We start from the raw sequence: 11,168 nt of genomic DNA, 5'->3' as shown, positions 1-11,168 counted from the left end.
CAGCAGCCAAGGGACAATTGCCTCTCCTTGAAGGCCACGAGGTCTTTCCACCCCTGGTTTGCAAAATTGCTCCAGAGGGAGGGTGGGGAGGGGTTTAGGGACAGGAGCAGGAACAAGATCAGGAAGGGAGGGAGCTCAGCACAGAGCCTTGCCTGGCCCTCTGCTGACAAAGCAGGAAAGTGATGCCTCAGGTTTCAGCTTTTCTATGTTTCACATTCTGTGCTGCTTCAGTGTGTGGGTCTGAGCTTCACATTAAGGGATGGTGAGCTCTGGGCACAGAGCAGGGAGACAAAACAATTCCTGCTCCAGCTGGGCACCAAGGACAAATGAGCCAAATCTCAGCCCAGGAGCACAAACACCGTGGGCTGGAGAGAGGAAAACAAGGATGGGACTGGATGGGCTAAAGCTGGGATGGGACAATGAACTCCAATGTGCAAATGGAGCAGAACTGATCAAAGTGACAGACCCAGTGACTGGGTGTGCATTTTGTGCCCATTTTGGTTCACCTTGGGTGCAGCCCTGGTTGGGCTCTTGTGCTGCCCAAGGTGGATCCATGGAGGAGATCCTTCTAATAAATCCCTGCTTTATTCTTTACCTCTGTCCAGCCTCTGCTCTAGGCCAGCCTTCTCAAGGCATCAAAAGCAAACCAGAGGCAGGGGTGGCCTGGGGTTTTTGGGCTTGGGAGGGATTTTTTCACCAGCAGACTTTACATTCTGTTACTGACAAAGCAGGGAAACCTGAGCCCGGGTTTCTCTCTAAATTAAACTCAGCAGCACCGATGGCACACACAGAAAGGGACATCCCACCTGCTCTGCAGCAGAAGGAACACCAAAAACCTTTATCATCAGCTGAAAGTGATTCCCATCCTCTCCCAGGAGAGAGCCCCATCCCCACAGAGCCCCGGGGGGACAAGGCCAGGCCACACAACCACCCCATGCTCAAGGAGAGGAGGATAACCATGGCTTGTAGGCTTTGGGGTTTCCCCACACACCAAACCACCACTCTTTCCATGAGGGGTTGGGCAGGAGCTCCTTTCCCTCACCATCACTTTCACAGCACCCTCTGCTGCCCAGGCTCTCCTGTTTCCTTTGGAGAGCATCATCCCATGGACAGGGAGTGCTCCAAGACTGCCAAGCCTCAGCTTCTTTTCTGCCATGGCCAGGATTAAATGTGTGAGATGGTGTTTCTTGTTGGGACTCAGATGTTTATTAGTCCTTATCCATGTCACAGTCTCACAAACCCTGAGTTCTACAGCACTTCCCTCTAACAAACTAAAAATGGAGCCCCATCTCTCTGTCTACAAGGCCTTTTAAGGATAAACTGTCCAATTGGGAAATGAAACCTAAATTATTTTTACTTTTAACCCAATAACCAACCACCCATGGCCTGCAGTGTGGACTTTTTTATCCAATTACACAAAATCACCCAAACCCATGGAGAAGGAGGTGAAGAAGAAGGTGAAGAAGAAGGTGAAGAAGAAAGAGCAGCCTCTGCCCTAAAACCTCCACCTGATTTTTTCTGGTTTGCTCATTAATAGGCTGTGCAGTGATTCACCCTGAGGGGCTGCCCACTGATGTGGCCCTGAACTTGATGCCAGGACCAGGAGTCCTTTCTGATGTCCTGCCCCCAAAAAGGAAGGCAGATTCTGTCAGTGCTGGGAGGAAGAGGGAGTGGCTGATCCTGTTCTTCCACCTTTCCTCCTCTCCCTGCAGGGGAAAAATCAGATTCTTCTCTGAGCCACTGCTTGTTTGAGGGTGAGGCAGCTGGGAGGGCTTCTGGCAGTGCCTGCAGCTAGTCCTTGGTGAGGAGCAGCCCTTAGAGCTCCAGGCAGAGGTGGAGCTGCCGAGCCTTTCCAAAGCCTGTCTGCTCTTGAGCAAGCGTGGCTGGGCCAGACCTGGCAGGGGCTGGCTGCAGGAGGGATGCAGGATCCCACGGGGGGCACACTCAGCACCAGGGCCCCGCAGCAAGGAGTGGAGAGGTGGCCACCAAGGCAGAGGTGCCAAAAATGACACCCAGAGATCGTGGGACCTGTCACCATCCCCGCAGGGACCTCCTCAGGCAGCAGGCAGCTCCTGGCCAAAGGCATCACCAGCTGGCAAGAGGGGAAGCCTGGCAAGGTGGGAAATCTCCATCCACAGCTCCTTCCCTCCCCGGGGATGGATTTATTTTTCTTTTATTTTTTTTTTCATAGAGTACCCCCTGAAGTCACTGTTAGAACTCAGGACATCCCTCTGGCTGCCCTGGGGGACTCGAGCCCCTGCCAAGGCAGCTCAGAGACCTTGGCACAGAGCCCAAGACCCCTGTGCCTTGGATTTAGCCCTTGGAAAAAACAATTAAATGAAGAATTACATGCCAGAAAGTTTAAGTAGAATGATAGTGAATTTATCATGGGGTGGAAAAATAGATTTTTTGGGGTTTTTACAATGGGGGTTCAGGGGGAAAGATGGAGGGATCTGGGCATGTCCAGCCTTTCTTCTCCTTCTTCTTCTTGGCCTCCATCTTCTGGGTGATGGTGGCACTTTTGGGTTGGTTTAGAGTAGAAGCTCAGTGTCTAACATAGGTGATGGGTATTGGGAAGTTATTGTAAATATTGCACAGGTAGTTTTTACTATAAAAAATAGCACTGCCCTGAGGGCAGGCAGAGTGCCTCTGAACAGACCTCAGCAGGCCAGAGAAAGAATTTTATAGATAAGAAACAACAAACAACCTTGAGACCAAGACCAGAAGAGCTCTGACTCCTTCTTCAACTGCTTGGGCTGGGAAAAGAGACTTTCTAACCCACCTGGGGGTCCCTGTGAGCAGCAGCAGCCCCAAGAACTCATGGGACTGGGAGGTCCTGCATTTCCAGGCTCATTGCGTGCCAGGAGGCAGCAGGAAGAGCCAAAGGGAGCTTTCCCAGAGGAGTTTGGTGGGATGAGCCGGGCTGGTCCCACTCAGGGCACCAGCAGCATTCCCTCGCACCAAAGCCAGCCCCGGCGAGGTGCGGAACCCACGGCGCCCACCCTGGGCTCCGCAGAGGTCACGGCCATGCCAAGTGACTCCATCAGCTGGAACCAACCCATCTGTCACAGCTCTCGGCTCTTCACGGCGCCACGGAAACGCTGCCAAGGCAGCCCAGGTGAATTCCAGCCCGGCAGGAGGAGGGACCGGAGGGAGTGGCGGCTCCCGGCGCTCCCGAATCTGGAGAGGAGGCAGCGCCAGCCCGGTGCGAGCGGCGTGCGCAGGCAGCAGGGACCTTCTGCTCGGGGCACAGCGGGGACAAGGGCTCCCACAGCTCTTCTGGCCGCCACGGGTAATCCCTCCTGCTCGGTGCCATCCTTGGGGACAGCGGGAAGGGACACCTGGAGAGCCCCGGGGATGGGACAGCCCCGGCTCCAAAGGAATGTCCTGCTCAGGGAGGGGGTGGCAGTGTCTGCAGAGGGGTCAGGATCGTGCTGCTGTTCCTAAAAGAGGTGTCTTGTACCCTGCTGCTCCTTTGGGATGCCCTCCAGGTGTGCTGGGATGAGGGACATTTCACCAGGGGAATGTTTTCCCAAGCTGGCTGTTGAGAGGAAAGGGCCATCCATCCCAGGCGAGGCTCTGCCCTGGAATTTGCATGCCCTGCTCCCGGCGCTGCGTCACCCAAATGCGCTCAGCCTCTCCTGGCTTTGCTAAAGGCTCGCCCTCAAAATAACAGCTCCAGAGCCTCGTGGAGCCCGGCGACAGGCGACACAGCGAGGGCTCGTGTCCCCAGAGCGCACCCGGGGGTGCTCAGGGTGATGGTGGGGATCCCTTGGTCCCCCTGGGTGGGAGATGGGGTCTCTGGGGCCGGTGCTGAGAGCGGGAGGTGCCCGAGGGCTGTGCTCAGGTGAGCGCTGCAGGTGCGCATCATCCTCCTCTGCGACCCGCTCCGGCCACAGCGGAGCCAGCGGGTGGCTTTTGTCACCTCCCGCAGCACGGGCAGTCCGCTCCTCCTGCCCGCGGCAGGATCGGGAGCAGCCGGGAAGGGACGGAAAGCTGCTCCCAAATCTCCTCTGTTTCGCCTGGGTGGCTGCAAGATCCCTGGCGCTGGCATTCGGCAGGAATTCGGCAGGTCCCTGCTGAATTCTCCACACAGTTTAACTCCCCGAAGGAGCTGAGGGAGAATTTCTGCTGCAAATTTGTCGCCCCCAATAAATTTACCCGTTCCTCTATGGCAAGGTTCTGCCCATGGCAGAGGGGTTGGAACGAGATGATCTTTAAGGTGACTTTCCACCCAGAGCATTAAAAATTAAAATAGCATAAGGAGATGTTTTGTGGTTGGAACAAGCTAAAGCAGACACCAAAATCCTTCCCAGGAAGAACAGGGGTGTTCTGAGATGGCATTTAGCTCAGGTCTGCAAAAACAAACTGTGGGTATCCCAGGGTCTCTCTCAGCCACGAGGAGAACCCAAACAAACCACATTGTTTGGTTTCTTCTTAAGAACACGGCCCTGCCACTTAAAATTGGGTGGTTTACTCCTCATTAGGTCAGCTGTCAGAGGAACAAAACAACATATTCTTCCAGCTATCCAAGAAATTATTTTAAATGAATGATTTATAATCACCTCCTCGAAAACCAGCTTTGTACAGATGTACCTGTACCTCTGCATGCTCCTGAAAATGAGGGCCTGATGGAGAAAGCGGGGTTAAAATGTGATGGAATTTGGACTCTGGCTTTGCTTAAGATTAGCAAAATGAGCCATTTTCAGAATTGGAGGACTTCTGGTTTAGAACCATTTCACCCGTGGAGGGGCCAGGTTGATATCCTGGTGGAAGTGCAGTGCACATCAAGAGAACTCCCCCCAGCTTCTGTGCCAGTGCCAGCAAAGTCTCTCAAGGTTTTGACAACGATTTGCAGGGCACCATGACGTGGCTGTTCCTCACCATTTCTTCTTTCTGTGCCACTGCCAGTGCCAGCAAAGTCTCTTGATGTTCTGACAATGTTTTGCAGAGCACCATGACGTGGCTGTTCCTCACCATTTCTTGTTTCATGCTCGTCGCTCCAAAGTCAGAAGGGAACCCTGAGGTGTCCATGGATGTTGTAAGTCCCTTCTTTTCCTGCTTGGTTGAGCAAGTTGCCCACATGATCTGTGCAAGACCCATGGGCTCTGTGTGTCTTCACCCAGGATTGACACCGGGATTTTATGGGATATTTGTCTCCCTGCTCTTATAGACACAGAGATTTATGGCAGGCATTTATGGGGGGGATTTGATCCAAGCCAGCAGGTTTGGTCAGGACAGCCCTCTCAGGCTCAGAGCTGGGCTGTCTGTGCTGCCTTGCTCTTGATTGCAGCACAAAAAATGACAGTTCTGCCAAAAATTCTGGCTGGACTCATGGCATCGCCACGGGGAGGTCCTGAGCCCACCCTCCCCCTGGATTCACAGCCAGCACTGATGGCTTTGCCACCCCTGAGGACAGACACCCTCTGTCCTTCCCTGGGGATTGTCCCTTGCTCTCCTTCCCTTCCCACAGGGCGAAATTATCCGGTACCACGGGTACCCCTTCGAGGAGCACGAGGTGGTGACAGAGGACGGGTATTACCTCACCCTGCAGAGGATCCCCCACGGCAGAGACAGCCCAGGGAGCTTCAGCCTGCCCCACAAGGCAGGGGCACAGCCCCCCAACAGGTTCTGTCCCCGTAAGTGCCACGGGAAGCTCTTCCTGGCCCTGGCACCCTGGGAGATTTGCTGGGCTGGAATAACCCACAGCCAAGGCAGCCTCACCGTGGGCTGGGTGCTTGTTTTGGTTTGGTTTAGGGCAAATTTGGGAGAGAACTTTTAAAGGGGCCCTTTTAGAAAAGCAGATTGAATTGTTGGAGTTTTTTTTTTAATTGGTCTGGGAGGAAAATTTTTTTTTTGGAGAAAAGTGGGAAAAACTTGTTTATTAAACAATAAAAATTTATTAAACAATAAAACTTAAACAATAGTAAACAATAATTTTTTTTGCTGTTTTAAAAGAGATGGCAAACTCAGAAAGCCTCTTTTCTGGGTTGCAGTTTAGCTTACTCAGTCTCTTATTATTCCTTTTGGTGCTGGAAATGCTGTGGCTTTTGGTGGGTTACAGGTGTGAGCTGTTGGTGGCTTTTTGGGTGTTCAGTTTAGAGGAGGTTTAAAGAAAAGGGGAAAAAATTGCAGTCTAGAACTTTTTTACCTCAGCTAGGTTAAACTAACTAAAATAAAGGAGAGCTTTCCTCTTGTTGTTTGTTTATTTGCAGACAACACAGTTTAGGAGAAGGAATGTGGAGGAGTGAGTGCAGTGTTTGAAAATAAACTGAACAATTTGGGTTGGTTTTTTTTTTTTCTTTATTCTTTGGAATAAGTCTTCAAGGTGCAAAACTTATTATTCAGCATAAACAGAGCAGATGATTGGGGATAAAAGCATCATACAGTCAGCCCAGGACAGTGCTCCAGGAGGAAGCTGTCCCTGTAGGAAAACCAGGCAAACAGCCTTGGGAGCAGAGGAGATGCAGGTGCCCACCATGCTGAGGATTTGCTCCAAAGAGGAAGGAGGATGAGAAATCTTGCCCCAGGTTTTCCCTCAGCTCAAAACCAGAGAGTGGAACAGCAAAAAGCCATTAGTCAGCAAAGGAAACCAAAGCAGGCAGCCAATCCAATGCCATCTCAGTGTTTTGCATCCTTCCTGTGTCCCATCCAGTGCCATCCCACCACTGGGGATCCTCCTGTTCTGCACTGAAACCCCTGCTTCAAGGCCATGGTGGGGTGATGCCAGCTCTTCTCATGGCAAATAAGCGCAAAAAAGCCCCAGATTTCCAGTCTCTGCTCTGGCCTTCTTCCGAAACACCTCCCCAGAGAGGACAGAGGACAGAGGACAGCGTCCCTGCCCTGGTGTCACCTCCCAGGGGGTGCTACCAAAGCAACACCTGGGTGTGGATGATCGATTTTCGCTCGTGGTCAGAGAAAATGATTCCTCCTCTCCTTCCTCCAGCTCCAAAGGCCGTGGTCCTCCTGCAGCATGGCCTGGTGTTGGAGGGAAGCAACTGGGTCACCAACTTGCCCAACACCAGCCTGGGCTTCATCCTGGCCGACGCTGGCTACGACGTCTGGATTGGGAACAGCCGGGGGAACAGCTGGTCACGGAAACACCAGGAGTTTGAATTCTACCAGCAGGAATACTCAGCCTACAGGTATTTTCCCATGAAACCGGAGGCTGGGCAGGTCCCTGGTACCCCCAGCAGCGTCTGCAGGCTGGAGGAGGGGTGCTCCTGGCAGTCACATCCTCTGCCAGGGGGCAGGAATTGGGTTGCCCGTTCCTGCCAAAGCGCTTGCCCGCACACCAGAAGCCGTGGCAAGGTCAGCAAGGGTGATTTTGTCGTGTGCCTGTCTCCCCTGCAGCTTCCATGAGATGGCCATGTATGACCTTCCAGCATCCATCAACTACATCCTGCAGAAAACGGGGCAGGAGCAGCTGTACTACGTGGCTTATTCCCAAGGCACCACCACAGGTACTGAGGAGGAGAGCAGGGCTGGCAGGGTCCCACCAGCTGTGCACCCCCAGCCTGAAACCTTGGTCAGGGAGTGCTCCTAAAACCTTGGTCAGGGAGGGAAATGCCCAGGCATTTCCAAACAACAGAAGGGGATAAAAAGCAGGTAATTGCTTTAATTGCTTTAGCAGAAGCGCTTTGAGCACTGCTAGCCCCAAACTGGGTTCATCCCATTGCTGCCAGAGCCACCTCTGAGGGGCCTTCTGGTGGGCACACACAGCTGGAAGTCAGCAGCTGCCTCAGAAACAACAGGGCAGGGTGTGCTTGCTTCTGCCCCACGCAGGTTTCATTGCCTTCTCGTCCATTCCCGAGCTGGACCGCAAGATCAAGATGTTCTTCGCCTTGGCTCCCATCACCGTGAACTCCAACATGAAATCCCCCTTGGTGAGGCTGTTCGACCTGCCCGAGGTGCTGCTCAAGGTGTGTCCTCACCACGGGTGAGGGGTGAGGGGGAGGAGGGGCTGGCAGGGTCACCTGAGACAGGCAGGGCTGGTACTCCACCTCCATCTCCCCGCTCCGGGTGTTTGTGCGTGTGCTGTGAGCCTGGAGGGCAGGCAAATCATCTTCCTGCCCAGCCTTCATCAGGGAACTGTTAACAGGAATTGGCTTTGGGTCCCTTCTCCCAGGAGAAACCTCTCCTAGGAAGGTCAGGGCTCTTCCAGGGCCGTGGGCTTTTCTGAGAAGCCAAAATGACGAAGCACAGCAAAGTTGTCAGCGATGTTCAGGGGTTGGGAGCACCTGGAGGCAAAACAAGAGTGTGATACACCCCACTGACACACCCCTCTGACTTCCACAGGTCATTTTAGGCCAGACAGTGGTCTTTGATAAGGATGAGGTCTTGAAGCAAGTGATTTCCACCATGTGCACCTACCCCATGCTGAAAACCGTGTGCTCTTTGGTGTTCTACCTGCCTGGTGGGTTCACCAACAGCCTGAACGTGGTACGTACCCTGCAGCTTCCCTCTCCAGACATCCACATCCTCACTGTCCCAGCCTGAGCTGTCCATCTGCTGCCTCCACACGGCCTCCCACATCTTTGGCTGGTAGAAAAATTCAGGCTGGAGGCACCAGGGAGCTCTACAGCTCTGTGTGGGTGAGGCTCGTGTGGCTCCTGAGCAGGTTTGGTTTATTTCTGACGTGGGTTTTGGAGGGGGGCAGAGAACAAACCCCTCTGGTGGTCTTGCAGAGCCGCATGGATGTCTACCTGGCCCGCTACCCTGACTCCACATCCCTAAAGAACATGTTGCACTGGCGCCAGGTAACACCTCGTGGGCTCCTCCCTCTGCTCAGGGAATAATCTGGGAATAAAACCAGGGAAAATCCCCCCTCTGCTCCCCCTGCAGAGCTGTGTAAGGCAGGGAGAGGAAAGCTGCCCTGAAACCCAGAGGAAGTTGTTTGTCCCAACAAAAGAATTGGGGCTTGTAGGAGGTGGAGGTGGAACAAAGGCTGGTGATAAACCAGGACAGGAGATGCCAGAGTGAAGGCTGAGGGTCACAAAGACCACTAATGATATTGAAAATGTTCTGCTCACGTCCTTCTGCTGCTGGCACTGAGCACAGCACACAAAAATCTCGCCCAAAGTTGTCTGATTCATGTCTCCTTTGAGGCTCTTGGTTCTTCACTGTGGTCTCCCTGGGGAGGGGCTCTCCTCCCAAAATCCAGTACCAGATGTAAAAATGGGTTCCTCGAGCCTTTGAGGCTCTTGGTTCTTCACTGTGGTCTCCCTGGGGAGGGGCTCTCCTCCCAAAATCCAGTACCAAATGTAAGAATGGGTTCCCCGAGCCTTGGTGGCATGAGGGAGCACTGCCATCCCCTGCCACCTCTTTTATCTTTCTCAGAGCCCCCTCCAACAGGTGGAAAATGAACATAACTCTCCTTTTCCAGCTCTATCAGACCGGGGAATTCAAGCATTACGATTACGGCAGCGACAACGTGCTCCATTACAACCAGGTAAGAGAGAGCCACGCTCAGAGGGAAGAAAAATAGATAAATATTCCAGTGAAAATATTGGCTGAGACTGCATTTGGAGAATGGAGCAGCCTGGGAAGGCTGGTGCAAAACGCCCACGGCAGGGGAACTGGGACAAGATGATGTCTGAGGTCCAGCCCAACCCAAACCATGCTGTGATTCCATGAATTCCATGGTATTCATGGAGTTTGCTTGGTATGGGGAAGCAGGTTTGTGACTTCCTAATAAAAACAAGGGACTCAGTCACTCAGATGACTTTTTGACCCTCTGGTGAAAAGAACAGGAGCCCAAGGCACAGTGAGGCTCCCTGGTGATAGCTCCTCTTCTGTCCCTTGGGATAAAGGAGAAATTCCAAGCAGCCACCAGGACACACTTTGAAATTTCGCCTTGCCCTTTGCCTCCCTCCTGTCTTCCAGACCACTCCTCCCTTCTATGAGCTGGAGAAGATGAAAACCCCTCTGGCTGCCTGGTATGGGGGCAAGGACTGGATTTCAGCCCCCGAGGACGTGAACATCACCCTGCCCCGCATCTCCAACGTGGCCTACAAGAAATACATCCCTGAATTTGTGCACTTTGACTTCCTCTGGGGCAAGCAGGTCTACGAGCAGGTCTACAGGGAAATGCTTGACCTGATGGAGAAGGGCACCTAGAGCTGGAGCAGAGATTGTTGGCTTCTCCATGACTTCTGGGGCTTCTTTCATCTACAGGGCGGGGGGGGATAATTTTTAAAAAAGAAGGAAAACCGGGGGGGAAAAGCTCAATAAACTGCTACACTTGGTCTGGATTGATATTGCTCTGGCCAGTGAGGAAAACCAGGCAATCCAAAGACTGGGGAAGCACTCTGGATTGAGGTGCAGGTGGCTGAAGTTGAGCACAGCCCCCGCACCCTGAGTCTCCCACGCGCCTCCCTCACCACCAGTTTGGTGGAACTTGGCTGCTGGTGGACTCTGGGCTCCTTGAGCTTGGGTTCCCAGCTGCAAACAGCTGGCCAGAAGCTCCGTGCCCTCCTGGAAGCTGGTGTCCCACAGGAGCAGCTCTGCTGGGATGAAGCCACGTGGTGGATGGGTCCTTATTCACCTTCTGGCTGCACTTCCACGCCAAGGATCCAACATCTTGGCACTCCCTGCCTTCCTTCAGAGCTGCAAGGAGCTATAAACATCCTGCCTGGTGACAATGAAGAGTGGCCATGGGTTTGTGGGCCACAAATAATTGTTTCCATGAGAACCCCCCCACCTTACTAACAAAAGGGACATCTTTCCCAGATCCGTGCTGATTTTGGTTCATCTCACTTGTGCAAAAAGGAGTTTCAGTAAGCTCTAGCAGGAAACAACATTTTGCACCACTTCAAGCTATTCTAAGGCACAAACCCAGCTGCAAAGGCCACCTTTGGCTGCCTCCCAGGGAGACAGAAGAAGAGGGTGGTGGAAAGCAGCAACGAGCCCAAATCTGTTTTCAGCTTCCGGGTTGAATTGTTAATAACACCTTGATCAGAGGAGGAATTGTGAATTTGCCAGTTTGTGAAATGGCCCATTTTCTTCAAATATGCCTGGGAGCAAGCAGGGCAAAGGATAAGGTTCTCTTTTCACAAATATGAGGTAATAATAATAATAATAATAATAATAATAATAATAATAATAATAATAATAATAATAATAATAATAATAATAATAATAATAATAATAATAATAATAATAATAAT

General features: G+C 52.5%; 1 protein-coding gene across 2 annotated transcripts; it reads left to right on the top strand.

The window, feature by feature from the left end:
• Positions 1-1,890: 1,890 nt before the first annotated feature.
• LOC103814228 (putative lysosomal acid lipase/cholesteryl ester hydrolase) lies at positions 1,891-10,253 on the top strand. 2 transcript variants are annotated; one of them, XM_009087738.4, is made up of 11 exons: positions 1,896-2,117; positions 3,072-3,292; positions 4,952-5,041; positions 5,474-5,639; positions 6,947-7,145; positions 7,354-7,463; positions 7,786-7,922; positions 8,299-8,442; positions 8,688-8,759; positions 9,386-9,451; positions 9,886-10,253. In XM_009087738.4, the coding sequence occupies exons 1-11, from the start codon at positions 2,006-2,008 to the stop codon at positions 10,117-10,119; spliced, it is 1,551 nt and encodes a 516-aa protein (XP_009085986.2). In that variant the 5' UTR covers positions 1,896-2,005; the 3' UTR covers positions 10,120-10,253. The 2 variants fall into 2 exon arrangements, with proteins under 2 accessions (XP_018766670.2, XP_009085986.2); XM_018911125.3 differs by lacking the exon at positions 8,688-8,759 and having other exon boundaries at positions 1,891-2,117.
• Positions 10,254-11,168: the final 915 nt, after the last annotated feature.

Source organism: Serinus canaria, chromosome 6, assembly GCF_022539315.1.
Source record: "Serinus canaria isolate serCan28SL12 chromosome 6, serCan2020, whole genome shotgun sequence".
Taxonomy (NCBI): Eukaryota; Metazoa; Chordata; class Aves; order Passeriformes; family Fringillidae; genus Serinus; species Serinus canaria.
The sequence above is the reverse complement of the archived record's forward strand: the minus strand, read 5'-3'. Positions and strand labels throughout refer to the sequence as shown.